Below are 20,255 nucleotides of genomic sequence, written 5' to 3'. Positions count from 1 at the left end.
GAATTTACAAGCTAACTGAAAAGCATGACCTGAAGTGATTAACTACAACCTTCCACTCTCACTCAAGCTTTTCCGCCTATCAACACTGAAAACCCAGAAGACATGAACACAGCTGTACTGCATGGGTCAAAAGACATGAAATACACCTTTTTTTCTTACTGCTAGCATTCTGCTCCTTACCTCCAGCTTTTTCCTTTATGTATTAAAAAAACCCAGAGAAAACCAAAATCCCTTGGAGCTGCTAACTAGATCTATCTATCTAAAACTCAACAATCCATTGCACATAATTTGACAGGTACAGTAGCTGTGGGTCAGGCAATATGAACAGCACCACAGACAAATCAAATCCCTTCCTAAGACGCCCACAGGAAGCATGACACAAAACAAGTACCCAAACAAACCAGCATTCAGCCACCTCCAGCAGGCAGGACTGTGATTCCAGGGAATCCTACAGACAAAGAAATGCTCACTGGAGGACCCAGCTGAAGGGGCTACTTTCCCCTCAAGGGAATCAGCATCCTATTTGCATCATGAAATGATTCAGCCTTCTGTTACTGAGATGGGTGGGTGAAACAGGGTATTAAACCAAGCCGAGAAACTCTAACAGCCCCAGTGCAATAAGCCTAAATAAATTCAGGGATGTATTATCAGTGATGTATTATTGTGGCATTCCCCTATTCTACAGTACTCTGTTTTAAATTACAAAGGCAGAGGAGAAAAAAAGAGGATTAAGAAAAAGACACAACCTCATCCTAGTTGGAGAAGCAGCTCTACCCTGCCACCACCTGAATTTATCAGGTTTCCTGAGGCTTACAAGGTAGGAGAAGAAGGTTATCCACGAAAAGCCCCTATGAATTACAGGAGTCTATACGATCTCTTTTTATTTAAATCTAGTCCGCAACAGCTTTGCCCTGGAATACCCAATGACACTTGAAAGTAAAGAATAGTATTTGAAATATTTTTCCACCAAGTTGTAAGTTCATTGTAACTACTAAGGCGACAGCCAAAAAGAACTTTATGTTTAAGATAACATTTAGAGTGAAAGATCACCGTTATTTCTCTGGTATGTCCAACAACAAAATCAAAGAGAAAGCCAGGGAACACTGTATGGGAAAAGCAAACATTGAACAAAAGCACAATAACAAAGCTTTCTCTTTTAAAAGCACTATTTCTAGCTGTTCATGTCAAAGAGCTCCCCAGATTTATTGAGCAGGACGAGAAGGTCAAAGAACACAATGGCTTGCTTTTTTGGGTGTTTCACCAGTTAACACAACAGAGACAAAAGCAGATTCTCTCTCGAATGCTCTGCTAGAAAGAGCAGCTCAGCTTTTGCTCTTAGTTCTCAGCTAAAAACGCAAACACAAGTAAACAACCCCTTCCAGCGCTGACAGCTTTCTCCACGCCACCAGGACCCGCACACGCGGCCGCAGAGCCCGAGGGGAAGGACACAAGTTTCGCACTAACCTGTTTGAGTTCCGCAGGCATTTATGCGAGGTGCAGGTCCCGCTGTCCCCGGCACCGAACACCTCCGGCTGCCCGCAGCCCCTGCGCGGACCCAGCCCGCTGCTCCGACAGCCTCCACAGCCTCCTCCCCCGGCGAAGCTCGCTCCTTTTGTACCCGGACCGGCACCCTCCGCAGCCTCCCTACGGACTGAGCCCATCCAGGGAAAAGCCCCGCTCCGCCGGCAGCACCGGCACTGCCGCGGCTCTGGCAGGGGACGCGTCCGCGTCGCTCTCACATGGCCGAGCCGCCGCTGCCCCGGCGCCGGGAGGCTCCGGCAGGGGGGCGGCACTGACGGGCAGCCGCAGCCGGAGCGGCCACGCCCGGCGCGCCGGGGGAGCGGGGAGAGGGGCAGGGCCGGGCAGCGGGAGAGCCGCGGGAGCAGCCCCGGGAACAGCCCCGGCCGTGCCCGGCGCCGCCGCGCGGTCCCTCCGGCTGCCGGCGACTGCGCGCCCGGAGCCCCGGGGGTTCCCCCGCTCCCCGGCCCGCCCCCCGGATCTCTCCTGATGGATTACAGAGACAAAGAGGGAAGCCGCCTGTTCCCGGCGTGTCTCAGAGCTGTAACCTGCCGGCTCCGGCGGCACAGAGCCCTTCCCACAGCGCCTGCCCGGAGAGCGCAGCTGCCTCCGGAATTACAGGGCGGTTTGCAAGAAAGCACAAGAAAGGAAACCTTCCCGCTTGCTTACTTTGCTCTTCACTTCGAGATTAATGGCATCCCTAATGCACCAACACCAGAGAATTATGATCTTCCATCACCGTCTCCTCCCTTTTGCATCTTACACAGGTGCGATGAGGCTTAGAGCTAAAAAGTACAACTGGCCTCATTTTTTAAAGCCATTCACCTGCCCACAAACCTGTCCCACATTCATTAACTGATTGCCTGGATAAATTACTCATTACCAAAATGAATGCCAGGTGTGCTATGCCTTGCATCCACCACATTCTGCAACAAAAACTGGGACTTCACAGCATGGTTCAACACGGTTCTCACATCCATCTCTTCCTAGTAAATTGGAAGTACCTAATTTTTAACATCCCTTCTTTGAACAAGGCTGTGAACCTCTACGAAATACCTGGGAAGAAGGAGAGCCTTCCCATACTTCTTATTCTAGGATCTGATCCTTCTTTCTGCTTTTTCTGCAAAACTGCATGAAGTGATGTATTAAATATTTTAAGACATCAAGTCCTGAAAGAAAGAGATGTAGGGTGGTAGGTGTAAACCAACCTTAACTAAACATGAAGCATTTTTCCCCCAGGAGCCACAACAGGGCAAGAGGAGATTCTCAGCCAGCCCTGAACCAGAGCCCTGCCCTTCCATGGAAGCTGTCGGCCTGATCTGGGAGGGACTGAGGCCCCCAGCGCTGAAAATCCAGCACTGCTTGCAGACACCAGCCAAGGGGCAGTCAATGGTGGTTCTCCCTTTTCCTACGAGGTTCCTGCAGCAAGCCAAAGCAATAACTAAATCCGACACTGTAACAGCTGGTGGCTGAACAATGGTAATTAGGGACTGAAAGATACTGGCATCAAATTAGAGACTATCCCTGGCAAACAGGCATAGTCAGAGCCAAGGAGACCAGCTATACACCAGGAAGAAAGGTACAATTGAATTGTCTTTAATTACCAGAATATACACCTTTGCACAAAAGGTTGTTTTCCCAGCTTCAGGTACCCTGAAAGTTTTAAAACATCCTTCCAGTGTCCCCATGACTAACAGTTAATTTGTATCAATCTTACCAGAGGAACATGAAAAAGTGGCATCTCCCATACAGACATTTAAGAGTGGAAGAAATGTTTCAGACCTATTTAATCCTAATTTCAGCCTTCCTGCTACTGCCAGTGTCAGCATTCCAGATGTACTTTAGGGGCAGAGAACAGGACAGAGCTACTTTACCCAGCTCATCCTAGTTTATTTAGAAATAAATGCTGTAAAGTTTGACAAGGGCAATGGCAGATGTTGCACAAGGTTTAGCTGAAGTGATTTGCTTCACTGGAGGGAAAAGATGTATTCTATCTACAGGGGAATAATTCAGAGGCAACTGTAGTGGCCATTAATAAAATACATAAAGGCCAAAGCAAAAGGAATGAGGTTTGTATGAGTCTCCTGTACTTTTGTACAGTGCTCTCCCACCCCTTTCTCCTTGTCCAACTTTTCTTCAGTTAACAAACTAAAATAGCTCCACTTTTGTTGAGGCCATGCTGGCACAGAAGAGCACCATTCAATTTAGCCATGCACATGGCCATGTGCCAGACCTTTATACCCTGTCAAAGAAAAACCAGTGTAAAGCCTATATCCATAGGGCACTGAAGGAGCTACTCCTGCATGCAAAGCAACGAAACTGAAAACCTTCTGGATGGACCTGCCAATTCTTACTCACACAAGAAGTCTCTCATGTTGTAAACCCACATGTATTTGTGCAAGCCACGCAAGATTAGTGCTGCTGAATTTTGAAGTCCCACCTGCTGGAGGTCAGGTTGTTATTTAAAAACATGCTTTTCCTCTAAAATATAAAATAGATCCTTGGAAGCCTTCTGGTTGTAAAGTAAATTTTGAAAATGTTTTGACTCAAAGCTAAAAGATTTTTTTAAGGGAAATTACATCTCAAGTTCTCTTAGCCTCTTGTAATATTTTACTAGCTCATACAATTCTGAATGCTGAGATTTGGCAAAGTGAAGTCAAAGAACTAATTACCTAAAAAAGAGTTATGGATTAGATCCCTAAGGTTATACTGAACTTCCAGATTCTGGCAACAAACACTCTATCCATTAGTACCAGACTGCTGACTACATCACAACCTTCCCCTCTTTTTTTTAAATGAACCTTAAATTCTTAATCTGTCACTTTTTTTTTTCCCTAGCTGCAAAAGTAGGGTGAAAACCTTCTTTTTTCTTGCTGAGAAATTAAAAATTTATAAATAGGAAGGGATTTAATTCTTTGGAAGGCGGAATAGTATAGTATCTCAGCCAGGCTCTCTTTTCTTATTTTCTCCCATTACCCTTAAAAAATTCCCCATCACTAGTGCTGCTCTATAGATTGATCTGCTCTCAGAGGCAGTAAAAAGGAAATGGTTTACAGCTCTGCCTGGGATCATAACATATGGCTTCAGTGATATGTAACTTCCATAAAGCCAACAGAGCAAGAAGGCACAAGATGAATCAAGAATCCCAGCTAACCATATAGGCAAAAGCAGCACCATCACCCATGGCAATTCTCCGAATTAGAGAGCCTGTATCTTACAGGGGCTGCCATGCCAAGAGTATTTTATTGTCCTTCTGTGAATTTCATGCAGCAAATAAACAAGGTAAGTGGGAGAACTAAAGCACAGCACGCTGGGATGTGTCAGAGTGCCCTACAGTCGTGATTTTAATCCACACAAATGCAAACAGAACATTCTATCTCTGAGATACATTTTGAAATCTTTTCCTGTTAGTGTTATCATCATTTTTAAATGTATTTGAAAAGTTACAGGAGCCCTTTCAAAGCATCTGTACTTGCTCCAAAATGGTTGCATGACTGTAGTAGGACACATCCACCCAGGTATTTCTAACGTTGCCATGAACATGGTTTTGACAATCTTCTTGCTCCCATACTGCAAGTTTAGAAATGGAGACAAAGCCAGGTTGACTCAATAGGGAGCTGTTGTATAAATGGAGGATAATTTTAGGTGTCTTCTTTATTTAAGAAGCCAGTATTAAAAAGAGGTCTAAAGAATCACAAGGCTGAAGAACTATACAGCAAAGCAGACAATTTCTACAGGCTGACACCACCAGGCATTTCAGTAAATTCAGGGGATTTTTAATTTGTATACCAACACAGCTTCCATCTTGCTACATCTAGTATCAGTCAACTCCATTTCATTTAAGTTGTCATATGACAGGATGAGAACAAGGACAGTCTGGTGACAGCACTGCTTACATTAGAAACAAAGGACAGAGGAAGGTACATGTCACTGCATATAGGTCACATCTGAATGAATGACCTATGTTTCCTCCCAGGAGCTTCATTCAGGTAAGAATCAACTACATTTTAAAGGGATAAAAAAACCTACTCCGGTTTATGAAAAAAAAAAATTAATTACAATGACATTTATAACAAAACAACAACAGCAAGGAAAACAGATCAAGTTAAGGTTGGAACTGTGACCATAATTTCATGCTGTAGTTATTGGAAGGGAAAGCAAAGACTCAAATGCAGGAAAGAAATACCCAGTATTAACCATTTTTCATTTCTTAGATTCTGGTTTGGTTTGTGGATCTTCCAGACAATTTGTGCTGTATTTCATGCTGCATATTACAAACTCTTGCTCAGAAGGTACCAGTTTAAGGCGTCATTCTCTCATCCAGAAGGCAAAAATGTGGTTTGCCATGATGTACCGGACTGATAACTGTCTGCACAATCTACCCATTTTCATGGTAATTACTGTCCTCTTCAAACCAAAACCTGAAGCTGTTTTGCAGTCCCTTCTGAAGAGAGAATCAAGGTCTTTGTGTATGAAATTTATTCCAGAGCAGGTTTCTCGTATTTTAAATAGTTACATATGAAAATAAGACTGCAAAAAGGAAGAAAAGCTAATCGGATGGTTTAGAAACACAGACACTACAGTTCTTTGCAATCTTTAACTACAGTATTCTAAAAATGCCCTGTGCCAGCATTTTAGATTAAGTCCTAAAAATGAACTCTGATGGTATTCCACAGCATTTCCCAGTCACCACAATTACAGATAAAAAATATTCTCTCCAGTTAGTAATTTAGTAGCTTAAAAAAGAAGCAGTTGTTGGGGTTTTGTTTGGTTTTTGTTTGGTTGGTTTGTGTTTTGTTTTGGTTTTTTTTTTTATAATACCTAAATAAATAGTAAACTGTGACATACATTTAAATCAAAGGCTTTAATTACAGTTGGCACACAGCCTCAGGCTGCCCATGGCCATCTTTGGCCATTCTGTTTTCAGTCACACTGATGACTTCAGTGAATCACTCCACATTTGTGACAAAGCAAGCAGGAACATAATTTGAACCATTAACAAGATGGCCTAAACTAGCAAAAGACTCAGTAATTTATCAATGTCATCATAACCCAACATCCATTTTGGGCTCTTTCAGCCTTAGTTCACAACAGCATACAGACACTGCAGACACCTGAAAGGGAACTGTAGAAAATTTTTGAGTTTAAAAGCGAGGTTGAACCCTGCAGGTCCAAAGCCCAAAAGGCTCAGGGGAAGAGGAAATTGCCAGGTTGGCTGCTTGGTGGTTTTAAAGTTTCTGCAAAACCTTTCTGCAGCCGCATGTGGCTGTGTGAGGGAAGAGGCTCACAAAGGCTGACCAGCTCCTGGGCAACGCCTCGCAGGGATGAAACTGCCTCTGCACCCCTACGGATCAAGGCCTGCATTAGGAACAAAATCTTTTCATTAAATTGGGAGATACAGTACAAAAAGATTTTGTGATGGTTTAAAATCTTTCTTCCTGAACAACCCAACTAAACTAATACAGTCATATGCTTGGGAACTAAAATGTAGGACAACTAAAAATCTTAAAAAGTCAGGACAATTAATCATGTTCTGCTGCCTGAACTGAGAAACAAACAAGCAGCAGGACATGAAAAATAAATCACAACTTTAATGTAAGATGATTCATGTTAATTATCAAGAAGCAAATGTGGTAAATGGGACTAGAAAGTTGTTTTTTAAAAAAATCCTGTTAAACCTGATACTACTCTTTAATGTTTACATTTTAATGTTCCTGTTTTAAGACTTTTATAATAATTACTATTACTTGCTGTTATACTTGCTGATGTTGTAACACTCAGAGACATCATGCAAAGAAAAGCCTAGATGCCTGTTTACATAATGAGAACGCAGTACAATCAGAATTTAATTTTAATGTATTTCTCTTATATGTTCTCCTAGAAGAAAACATAATTCTATTAGTAAAGCAATGTAAAATCATGGAAAAATACTATGGAACAGTGAATTTCTCATTCAATTTAAATATTTTGAATTAAAACCTGGCACAGCTCCAGGCCAGAAAGGCTAACAGTTGTGAACAGTCATTCTTTCACAAGTCTTGTCAAACAAAGTAAGAAAGTCCTTGCTTTTCAGTTGCTTCCAAAACCTCATTCAATAAAAATTTACACTGAACAAAAGGAGTTGCAACCATCAAGGCAAATGAAACTGCAACAATATTTGAGATGCTTAGGGCAAACATGGCCATTGCCTTGCACTATTACCATCATTACTATAAAGCAGTTGCTGTCCTGCAGACAAACATTAGATGGCACTTTGGAATTCAGCAGTTCCCACAGAGAGTTGCACAGCACATATTTAACAGATGAAGTGTGAGATGTGAATGTGAGGTACTTTTGATGACAGAGAGAAAAATGACATTTCTGCAAAGGTGTGATTTTTGGAGCTGGAAGTATATTTTCAACCTGCACATGTAAAGATATAAAATGGTATGTAATTAAGTTTTGAAAAAAACTCAGATCTTATAAAGAATAAAGTCATTCTTCCTTCAGACAGAGGCTCAGTTTCTCAGTTGCTGGGTTCCCTTTTTATTTTTCATTGAATCATTTGGAATCTACTTTTTCAACTAGACTTGCTGACAAAGTTTTATACAAATACTTCTCAGATAACACATCAGATTTTGAGTGGATTCAGCTGCGTGCCAGCAGTTCTGAGCCCCAAATAACTCTCCTAAGTGGGGTTTAAGTAGTTTGCTTATCAAATAAATCCCTTCTGGAAAGAATTGCACAGCTTCTGATTCAGCTGGTCAAAGCTTCTTAACTGTTGCTGAAACTGATACTATTATTCCCATTCCCTTGTATCTGTGTTTTTACCATCTAAGGCCTTAAATTAAGACTGAAGTATAATCACAAGGGTGAGACAATTCAAGAAACAGAACAAGGAAATGTTAATTCTTGCTGGAATACCACCTGAGTCCATTTTCAGAGCCTCCCATAAGACATATACCAAGATGCCTGTTGCACAAACCTTTTTTTTTTTCCTTTTTTTTTTTGGGCTTCTGCTAGGGAATTCCTCCTGCAATACATGAAGCAGGTTGTAGGATTTCCTTAGGAATTTGGGTCATCCCAGCAGAAAGGCAAACAATAGGAGCTCCTCAGTGGTGCCACATGCCACACTGTCACTCTGTGAAGTCTCTAGCTGACACCTGCAGTGGCTCCAGGAGAGCTCCTGCTCTGGCAGCAGCCCTGCCCCAGGCCAGCTGCAGGGCTCTGGGCCAAGGAGCACCAGCTCCTGCTTCAGCTTCCACTCTTGTTCAGCCAAAGGTCCTGGCTCTCACTCTAAACCAGGAGCTGATGCTTTCACAGACATGGGACAACATCCATACAAAAGATGTTCAAAGTTCCATACCTGCAAGCTAAATGCAATTATTTAATGTCCAGCACAGCAGAAGCCAGGGACAGGGGCCTATGGGAACACATCTCCCTGCAAAGTAGCTGAGTAATGGCTGCTGGTGCAGTTCCTAACTGCTGGGATCCCTAGGTAATGTAAGTACCTCTCAGCTCACACTCAATTCTGACCTAAGAACTCATTCTCCCATGGGAATCATATTCCCAAATCTCCCTCCTCCTTCCCCCTGGAGCCTTTGAATAGTTGCAGATATGCAGAAGCTGAAACCTGACCCAGATCACTCCTAGCAGCTCAGTAACTCACACTGAGTGAGCAGGCTCAGGCAGAGGGAGGAGTGAGTGCCCCTGTAACTGCCAGGAACCTGCAGGCCAAGGAACAGGAGCCAAATCACAGAGTGAGGGGAGCTGGGCAGGGCCAGCAGCAGCCACAGATGGGGTGGGAGGTGACTGACACCAAACCATGCTGTACCCCAAAGCAGAATGCATATTTCTATGGGTTCCACTGGGTCTATAAAGGAATCAGGATTATCCTTGCAAGTTCTTTCAACATTTTGCTACCTATCACTACTGGCAGAAGGAGAACATCCATGGGTTAACTACCAATGAGTTTTTTCCTTGGTATTTGGCAATGTAGCAGGAAATAGTACTGTAACACCAGGGAGCTGTCATGAACTGACAACATTGTTGTCTGTACCTGACCTTACCTGTAAGGCAAAAAAAAAGGAATTTTCCATGCTGTCAGTCCCTTAATGTGAGCACAAATATGTTATATAACACAGGAAGCCAAGAGGCACTGCAAACTCAAACTAATTACATGAAACTTTACATGCAATGGTGGAACTGCATTCTGTATGAGATGCAGAACAGAGAAAAGGCAAGGTGAAAATTCAGGGAAGCTCAGAACCCATTTTTGCATCTTTTCTGGATATGTTTAAACATACATACAATATTAAAGCAACCATTATATACAATATTAATGCACCCAATGTTCTTACTATCAAAGCACTGGAAACAGTCTCTATATTCTAGCTGTACTACATCACACTGTACTACATCAGTGTGGAGCAGAGAATCTTAAATAAAAGTAATGAAATACAGACAGAAGTGCTATTGTTGCCTAGGCTGACTCAGAAAGGTTAACTTGATGGTATTTTCTTAGAAAAGCAATTTGACCTAGTCTTCTTGTATTTTTTTTTAAATTCTCACCATGTGTTCTGGTGTGCTTTAGAGTTCACCTTTTATTTGAAAATAACCCTCAATTCACTAAATGTCAAAACTTCTGTTTTGGCAGAAGTCACAGGTACCTCAGATTAACAAAAAGACTGAAGAATATTGGTACTTAATTATGGCTTAAAAATACTTGCCTGAAAAAGAAAAAAACATCAAATGTGGTTGCTTGTTTTCAAGCAGGTGTTATTTCTCTGGAACATAAGCTGATATATAAATGATCCAAACTGTAACTATCAAAATATTCTGTAGTTTTTTTCCATAAGCTAATTTACCTTGAACAGCTATAACAATATTTGCAAAGTGAAGGAAAAAAAATTATTAATTTGGCTCACTTTTTTATATAAGAACATCCCAACAAACCCACCACCAGGAACCTAAAAGAATCACAGTTATAGTCAAATGTAGTAACTTTTTAATTATTGGATGATTCTGTGAGTGTGAAGACTTCTCAGATCGACCTGTGTTACTTCTCACAGGCACATCAGAGTCAATATATCTGACAAATAAAACCCTGCACCAGCAGCATGTAAAGGGCTGATTTCTGTTATTTGTACCATGTGAGATTTAGCAATTCCCACAGCTTTCCTACCTGTAAGAAGGAAGATAATGCCTTTTTCTGACTTAGAAGACCCCTCTCAAATCCCTGTAGGGCACTACAGAATCTCTGAAGTCCAAGTATTGTTACAGTGCTTTTGCTGGCAACAGGGGTTTATTGAATGCTGTACTTTATTTTGGTTATGCAACATTAACAGGAATGGAAGTTGTCACCACATACTGATGGGAAACAATCTTTGAATGCAAACCTTGTTCAGCTCCCCAGATGATCAGATTTGAGAGAGCTGCTCTGAAGCCCATGGAGCCATGCCAGTTTAAACCAAGGCAGGATATAGCCTTGTGTTTAGTAAGTATCACATGTCTAATGTTTTAATAAAAGTGTATATACATACATATATATATAAAATAATATTCTTTATTAGTAGTAAGTTATGTTTTGTGGTGGTAATACTGCATCTCTGTGTCAGCCTATCACAGCCCATAGCCCACATGGGCATGTCTGTATCTCCCTCCTGCCCAACTTCAGCTCCCACTGTGAACAGCAGCAGAAGGCTGACTTGGAAACCAGGTAGTTTAAACAATTGTTCATACATGAAGAGCAGTAAGATTTCTCAGGCTTGTAAAAAACATTATTGACTAGACACTTGAGCATGTAGAAGACACGTGATGGGTGCTACTCACCAGTGACTTATTGGACTGTGCTTATCCTGGAAAACTGATCAAAAGGCAAAGACTGCCAAGACTTCCATGGCCTGAAATACTGCAATAACCGATGTACATGATTTACCTCTAAAGTCAGAGAAGCAAACACAAATACACATCAACAGACCACTCTTCTGTCTCTAGTACAACCAGAGTTTTCTTTCCAAAACCCAACAGCAGTGATCAGCCACGTGGCTCCCACCACTCAAGGCCCGAGACAGTCAAGAACATTGTTAAAACCTGCAGAGAGTTTAAGGAGATTTTATTACCCTGATAAAAGATCTGTGGCCAAAGTTTCATTAAATGTTACATTTTCCAGACTAGTGCCAAGGTTTCCACTGTGTAACTAATGACCTTTTGTCCAGAGGGTTCTTAGTCTGAAAGAGCACTTTATCTGACCCTTCAGAATCTGCAGTAACACATGTACAAAGCTGCTATCTTCCCAAAGTTCTCGAGTTGGAACACCCTAATTCATGTCACTGGCTGCACACTCAGCAACAAACTCTAATTTGCAGCTACAGTGGAAGCCTGGGGAAGCTGCAAAGAGCAGAAGTTACATTTACCCATCATTCAAGCACATTAAGGACAAAAAGCACTTTTGTCCCCATTCACCAGAGCCTGTGTGGATTAAAGGGGACTGTCCCTATGGCAGGAGCTGCTCACAGCCTCCTGCAGGAACACAGATGGCTACAAACCTCTGCAGAGCCTGGAGGTTTGGCAGGCACTGCCAAACGCCTTGGTCACCACCTGAGTAAAAGACTCTCACTAATATTAATGGGAGACATTTCAACAACACTTAGAATCTCTCATTGTGAGGACAATGTTTCCCAGAAACCCCTCCTCTGAGAAAGCTTCCTCATAAAGAATAATCTCAGCCATTTCTAACTAATATCTGAACAAACCATTCATGATTTGTTTAGATTGTTCAAGTAATCAACCTCTCCCATGAAAAGGTCATTTTTAAGGTTTAAGGTAATTTTTATTAAAAAATATCCACACTTATCGCAAAATCAAGAAGCCTATGCATGCACTTTTTGGCAATTACAGCACATCCCTGACCTCATTTGCAGATCTGGTGTTTCTCTTTAAGAAGAAAAGACACAATGGCATAGACACTCACAGAAAAAATCAGCAAGTGCACCAGAATTCATATGTTCCATTCCAGTATTTGAAATTCACACTGAACAGGCTGAACTCACCAGCAAGTGGCTAACTGGGCTGTCTAGGACAAGGAGTTATTGTTATGGAACAAGTTTAAAGCTGCTATTAAAAAAAAAAAAAATAAAATGAAAATAAGAGTTCCAGGATTCATTAATTAGAATCAATATTTTCATAAGACCTTGATTTTGTCTTTTGAGAACTTCAGAACACTGTTACACTCCTGGCACATTGCCCACATATATAGTACTTTTCCATGTCCAAAATTAAAAGGGAAAAAAAAGGCTTAATTTTCTGTTCTAAGAAGGGAGTAAGTGTGGCATTGTATATTCAACAAGAAGTTGTGAGAGACTCTTTACAAAGCCCTGACTATACACTTCCCTAACAAATCCCTTTGGCAGATTCCACTTTGACAAACAAACAACATGGAAAACTGATGTCTGGTTGTGAAGATCATTAAAGATTATTTGTCACTCTCATAAAATGGAGCTAACCCTCCTTTCTTTTGTCCAAATCATACACAGAATAACTAGATTCTGTATAATCACCACAAAAAGCTGCTGCTTGAGTTACTGTGCAATATTCCTTATAACAAGCAGTTGACTGGGGTGATGTGCAGCACTCAGCCAGTGCTCACTGGAACAGCCTCAGAGGGGTGGATTTCACTGCAGGGTGTGAGCAATCCCCACAGACAGCAGAGCACAGACAGCCTTCTGCTTTGTGCACTCTGCACAATGAAATGCAACACAGAACACCAGAGATGGAAATATTATATATTCTCCAAAAGACTGAAGGTACAGCTTTCATCCTTCAGTTAAACACTTTTTAATTCTAGTTGTGTCTATTCACACAACTAACCTTACATTGATTCTTAATTGTGCATATTTAGCTATTTAACAATTTTATTTCGTATACAAGGTACTCTAAAAACCTCAGTGCTACTCATCAATTAATTAAAGCTTCCCTCACCCAGTGGCAGGGAGCTGGGCATATGCAGATTCAGCCTGGGGTCACTTAGAGGGGCTGTTTCTCCATAAGAGTCACGTAGACCCCAGTAACTTAAAACTCTTTTATTAGGTTTTCTTGGAAGTGGTTAGACCTTAAGCCATTACACTGCAGAAAACTCATGCTTCATCAGTTTTGTGGATAAGGAATTTCATTCTGAAGCTATTAATCAGGCACTTTGCACAAAGTCATTCAGAAAAAGTGAAGGTGAACTTGTCCTTTTCCTATAAAAAATACGTAAGCACATCTCCCCTCTCCCAGCCCAGCTGCTCATCAGAGGATAACCACCTACAGCTCCTACCAGACATGGTCAGATTTTTACCTTGACCAGTGCAGGCTGCTCCTTTCACATGAAATCCAAAATTCAGGCATCTTCATGTAAAAACATGGCAGCTGTTACTAGAAAAGCAGTGCTGCCATAATATAAGGTAAAGTCTGCCTCAATACAGCTCAATGCAAGTATAATTGTAAAACAGTCTGGTATAACTGGGAAACAACTTCTGGAATCCCCATAGCCCAGAGCTTCCTTCTGAATTGAACAATGTTTTCTTAGGAAACAGACCTTCACAAATGGTACTATTGCTTCTGCATGACTTACCTTGTGTGTCAGAGGGGTTTGAGAGCTGAAGTAATTTAGAGACATAAGTAGTTTGTCATTGCACATTTAAACAGTTAAAGAACGTGTATCAAGCAAAACAGTATTTGGAATCTAAAGCTACCCACAAAGCCAGTTTGCATCATTAAAATAGTCTATCAATTCACTGCACATGAGAAACAAATTATGAAGTCCTCCCTACACAAACAATAAGGCTTTGCAGGAGGGAAATCCCTGCTTTTCATGCTGCTCCCTCTATTCAAAGTCCAGCTATTTCTAATGGAAATTTTGTTTGCTATGGAGATTATGATTCAGCCTTCTTTTACAATCACCAGCACATCACCAGACTTACAGCAAGTGCATAGATTAGAGGAGGGTGTGAAGATCCCTTCTTAGGCTTTTTACCCAAGTATGCACATACTTTTAAAAGTATCCCACGAGCTAAGAGCAAGAGCAGCTTCCAAGGCAAGGCTCCCAGCCGAGGTGATGAAGCACCCACGCCGCACCCCAGCTCGGGCTACCAGACACAGCACACACTAATGAAATGCTAACAACACACCATGCACTGACTGCCTGGGATGGACACTGTGCTAGGGTGGGCTCCAGTGACAGTGACAGGAGCAGGCTTTACCTGCAGTACGAGCTGCTGCCAGGCGGTTGCCAGGGGCTGGCCATTGCCAATGTTGCAGATGCTCATGCGGTCTGCGGGCTGATTGGCACGCTCGAGTTGCAGGGAGACATTGCGCCGCTCCTCCTCAAGTGCGCGGGTGAGCCGCTCGAAACGAGCTTCTTGCTCTTTAACAGATGCCAAAATGCTGGCAGCAGACCTGATATCATAGTCATCCATGACTGCTTTCAAATGCTTCCTGCCTGTTAACTGACCAGGGCAAATGGAAAGGGTTAGGTAAAGGGTGGGGAGGGCACGGGTCAGAGGTTAAAGATAAAAATGCATATCGTTAGTCGCCTTGCTAAAATACTGATCACTCTAAGCAGCAAACTGCAGTGCTCTTTGAAAAGCATCCATCTTTCCATCCATGATCTGATTTTAAATTAAAAGCAATTAATTTAAGACTTCCCTGTTCAAAAAAGAAAAAAAAAATACGCTCACCTTTGAGAGAATTTGTATTTAATTGCTTTGATCGTTTTGCTAAAACTGCTCTGACAAGGGTTTTCATCCCTCTTGCAGAGCTAATTTCACTGTGCAAATAATAATGTACTTAAAAGAAATACATAAAAAAAGATATGGCTGTAGAGGGAATGAGGAACATTCTCACTACAGACACCTGGAATTTTTGTCTTTAACAGCATAAGTGAGAAGTTTAACATTTTTAAGGACAGAAACTTCATGGTAGAAGAAAACAGTTGTGTCAATTTTTTCCACACCCCCCCCCCCAACTTAACAGACAGTAGCTGAAATTAGCTTTCATATTTAAATTATAGCAGCACACTGTAACATGGAAAAGATTTTTAAATGCAGAGTGTGCAATTGCAGTTGAAATGCTTGATGATTTCAGTCAACGAAACACTCCTTCATGCAGCCGTTTGCTAATAATGCAAATGAAAAAGCAAACATCTTCCATGGAAAACACACAGGACTGCTTGTCTTTCAATGCAGAAAAAGGAACTCAGAAATCACCTAGGTGGGTTAGAACTTCTGCCTTATGTCTTCTCTAGCAGGGTAATGAAACAACCCATTTAAAACCCTGTCTTCACCTGTATGGTACATGCAGTAAAACTCCCCATTGATTCCACAGATCTGTGACCTGAACACCACTTAAAACGTTTTACTAGGAGTATGAAATCAGCAATATAATATAAACATAAATTATGGCCTCAACAGAATCCTTCATCAAAGTTAAACAAGTAACCCCTTTACTACCAAACTACTTAAAGCACCTCTGAGACAAGCAGAGGCAGAACTGTCTCAGGCTCCTGTAATTCAAGAACTGTTCATGTTCTGTGCTGAGACTTAAGTGCTGAGAAATTGTCCCTTGATTTGCTGCCAAAGATTCTTTGTTTTCCATCTATCAGCGAGGATTTCCATGAGCACAGATAGTTCCCTGCTTCCTGACGCTTCCCAATTCATCATTCAGTGCCTTTAGATGATGCACACTCTTGACTGATCCATTTCCCATGACTCTTACATTTATCAGGAGTCTCTCCTGTGCAGATCCTTTGGTAGCTCATAATAATGTGGTCATAACACTGTTATGTCCCAGAGAGGAGTATTAGTAGTGATTAAGCTGCATGTTTTTACACAGTTTGTTGGGGACTCCTAAGCAGGCTCAAGGTCTCCTTGCTTTTGTCAAATATGGCTGAAATCACCCAACAGGCCAAAAAGACACTGGGGCAGGAGTGACAGACCCAAATCCAATGACATGCACCCCGATTTCATGGGGAATAACCTGCCAGTAGCTCTGTGTTCATTGTTAACTCTTAAGACAGTTGCTGTTGAAAGGAATCAGAGTAATATAAAATCATGTTAGGAACAGTGTAAGGATTATCATGTATTAATCTCATGATGTTTACTTATAACCATCACTTGAGCCTTTCATGTTTGCAGACCAGTAGGTAGAAGTGAGTTTTGTCATTTATGCATTGATTTAACTTCTATTGAAATTCTGAAAGAAAACCAAAAACCACCAAAGGGTTTTCCAGATGTCACAGACTAATAAAACACAGATCAAACTGCCAACTTCTGAGACCTTCCAATAGATTATTAAAAGACTATAAAACCTTCAGAGAGTACATTGGTTTCTGCAAAGGGGAATCACAACCCTCTAAAAGGATAGGATGATTCATGGGAAGTCACAGGAAGACTCACCTGCTCTATCTCAGCATGATTTAGCCCTGGCAGAGCTAGACATGAACACAGCCAGACTTTCTGGACCTCAGCTGGCTTGTGTGCAGCCAAGTTCCACATTTCTGCTTTTGTGCCTCCCTGCTTTTCCACAGATGGAGACAGCTCTGTTTGTTGTCACTACTCCCAGGAATTGCAGGCATGCTCACAGACTCCCTGGAGCGTGAAAGAGTGGGACTGCAAAGACCTGGGCACAAGTCAGATTTTGGAAGAAATATCCCTGGGGGTGGGGGTGGCATTTCTAGCCATAGATTCCTAAAGACAACCCCTGGGTTACTGATCATCACTGCCCTCATGCTAGAGCAGACCAACAGCCTGACTGCCACAGACCAAATACACTTCACAGGGGATATTCCAGGCTCAAGAAGAGTCTGGATCAGTCAGGATTAACAAATGCAGACAGGCTCCTTTGAGGTGCTGCAGAGCAGGAATTCAGCTCCTCACAGGGACCCAGCTTTCAGGAACTGTCTGCAGCTAAAACTGCTCTTTCTCACATGCAATCATGATATGACACAAAAGTCATCTTTTGGGGGTCCCACAGGCTGGGTATGTCTGTGGACTGATTTCAAAAAGTAAATCCAGTAGGGGAAAGAAGATGACAAGACGGTATCGACAGTAACTAAATTTAAAACAGGTTTCTTGTAGAACATATAATGCAAGTTTCTGTTCTAAGGAAAAGAATTAGCAACAATGCAAGTAAAATCAAGAAGTCCCTCTTCAGAAGCAGTTACAGCTTTAATAATAAAAATCAAGTTGATGACTGAGCTGGTATATAACTTTCAAGTCACATTTTGATAATGTGACTAAGATCCTGTTCAGAAAATCCTTAATGAGATATAAGCCCTTGATGCCACACATGAGAAAACCTAGAAAATTTGGGTTCTATAAATGGTACAAATCTTTAGAGAGATCTCCCTGCAGGAAGTATTGTGTTAACCTCATTATAACCATAAATACTATGCTTCTTTTCTCTTTGCAAAGAAAAACACAGGCAGAAAATAAACTGTATAAATTTTCAGATGCACAATTAGTGACCACAAAATTCCTAATTGCTATGCAGAAACAGCAGTAGGACCAATAACTGCCTTTTAAGTATTGTTGGACAAAGACAGACTTCTGCATTTCAAATGTTTTATTAGCAGATAAATACTTGCTTGCTGTTGATTGCACCCCTAATTATTAACCCAGGGTTTCAACAATTTACATTATCAGCAGTCTAGACTGGAGGAGAAAAATAAAAGTACTGACTCAGGAGTCAGTTACTCAGGTTGCCACTTGCAATTTGCTACCATTCGTAAATAAATTAAAGTGCATTGAAAAGGGTATCAATAAATGAAAATATTAGACCCAGAGCAGCCAGGTAAAAATTATTCCTTAGGCTGCACTTCTAAACACAGCAAACAGTTGCCTACAGAGTATCAAAGGCTACGCTGACAGCAGCAAATCTCTCTGTCCTGCCTACGTGACTCTAAATACATTAGTGCTGCACTGGAGTTAGAGCAAAGAGGAGGTGTTTGTTCTGACTGCTCCACTAATGCATCAGAGGAGGTGTTTATTCTGACTGTTCCACTAATGCATCAGAAGAGGTGTTTATTCTGACTGTTCCACTAATGCATCAGAAGAGGTGTTTATTCTGACTGTTCCACTAATGCATCAGAAGTGGTGTTTATTCTGACTGCTCCACTAATGCATCAGAGGAGGTGTTTATTCTGACTGTTCCACTAATGCATCAGAAGAGGTGTTTATTCTGACTGTTCCACTAATGCATCAGAAGTGGTGTTTATTCTGACTGCTCCACTAATGCATCACAGGAGGTGTTTATTCTGACTGTTCCACTAATGCATCAGAGGAGGTGTTTATTCTGACTGCTCCACTAATGCATCAGAGGAGGTGTTTATTCTGACTGCTCCACTAATGCATCAGAGGAGGTGTTTATTCTGACTGCTCCACTAATGCATCAAAAGGCCCCTTCTGAAAGTCAGTACAGCCTCAGTGCTCACCCAGGATGAAAATCACCCCAGTGTAAGGGCCAAAAGAGGGATCCTGCTCATTGCTAATACCCCAGCTCACACCCGAGTCTGAGGCTCTTGGAAACACTGCCAAGACTCCAAGGGTCATTGGTGCTCCACAAAAAACATGAGTCAACTCTGCATGCTAATTTTGCTATTATAGGATATAACTGACAGTCAAGAGTTTTTGAAGAGCCCTTCAGATTAAGAGGGGTCAAGTTCTGTGAGATTTGGGGACCTGAACCTAACAGTCATGGGGAACCTCAAATCCCCCTGCACTTCAAAGTGCTGTGAGTTCCTAAGGAGATGGGGTCTGTGAGTGAGCTGCCTTTGGAGAGCACAGTGTCCTCTGCCAGCGGCACAACACAGCACAGGCTGCTCTCAGCTGCAGGGGAAGAGGCTCACAGGCATCTCTCTCATCTGGATGCTGAACTCAGCTGTCCCACTACTGCTCTATCCAAGACCAGTCCAAGTGTGTCAGTCCTGCTGGCGAGAGATGTTTCCATGAGTATCAAGAAGCTCGTTCACAGAGCTGCTCAGCTGTAGGAGCAAGCACAAAGGCCTGTGAGTGTGCATGGAAACAGCAGCTTTGTGCTTCTCCAGGGAAGAAAACCAGCAGAATAAAAGCAAAAATGGGGCTTAAACAATCCATGGAACTGAAGCATAACACATGCTAATGACATTCTCAGCCTCAAGTGCCACGAGAGATGAACAGCATAACATGAGTGTTGCCCCCCATGCGACACCAGAAAGCATGCAGAGAAAACTGAGCCATACACACCTAGAGAGGTACTGAAGTCTGAGGGTTAGAGCTGCTGGGACATCACCCACTAAGAACAGAACAGGACAGACAAAGCAGGAAAGCAGCCTCAAGAAGAATCAGCTACAAGAGAGAGGAAAGAGAGACAGAGTTAGTTAATAAGGTATTACAGCCCCCTTTACACATAGTCAGCTCCCACGTTCTCACTGTGTTGTAGAAATTATTTATTGCACTATTTTTCTCCTAACTTGCAGTAAAAGAAATAATATTCAGAGAAGCCAATCCTGAGACTCCTAAGGAAAAAAAACCCCACCCTGATTAATCTAATTTGCTGTCAGTGATCAATACTTGCATGTTCCTATGAGATTTACAGTTAATGTCCTAAATCAGGGAAAACTCTAGACTGGAAGGAGGATAATGGAATATTGCAAAGCTGGATATTGTAGCCAGGCAATTTAAAACACAGAGACCTAACAGGATGCTCTCAGAAATGAGAGCTGTTATTTGGGCACACAACTT

General features: G+C 41.9%; 1 protein-coding gene across 21 annotated transcripts in view; it reads right to left on the bottom strand.

Annotated features, from left to right (window-relative positions):
* The window catches only part of ARVCF (ARVCF delta catenin family member), a 247,366-nt gene that overhangs the window by 136,309 nt on the left and 90,802 nt on the right, over positions 1 to 20,255 (bottom strand). For 13 of the 21 annotated variants that reach the window (XM_077187730.1, XM_077187728.1, XM_077187729.1 and 10 more), the window contains 2 exons: positions 19,758 to 19,859; positions 14,739 to 14,984 (listed from right to left, as the gene is read on the bottom strand). The exons of 4 other annotated variants lie outside the window; for them this stretch is intronic. In XM_077187730.1, the coding sequence (XP_077043845.1) occupies positions 14,739 to 14,954 (216 nt within the window). In that variant the 5' untranslated portion in view covers positions 14,955 to 14,984; positions 19,758 to 19,859. Of the gene's footprint in view, positions 1 to 1,464; positions 1,780 to 13,834; positions 13,976 to 14,738; positions 14,985 to 19,757; positions 19,860 to 20,255 lie in introns of those variants that run through there. 4 more of the 21 variants (XM_077187726.1, XM_077187741.1, XM_077187746.1 and 1 more) reach the window with 4 other exon arrangements.

Source organism: Agelaius phoeniceus, chromosome 18 (assembly GCF_051311805.1).
Source record: "Agelaius phoeniceus isolate bAgePho1 chromosome 18, bAgePho1.hap1, whole genome shotgun sequence".
In the NCBI taxonomy this organism is placed as follows: domain Eukaryota; kingdom Metazoa; phylum Chordata; class Aves; order Passeriformes; family Icteridae; genus Agelaius; species Agelaius phoeniceus.
Note: the sequence above shows the minus strand (reverse complement) of the source record. Positions and strands in the feature narration are given on the sequence as shown.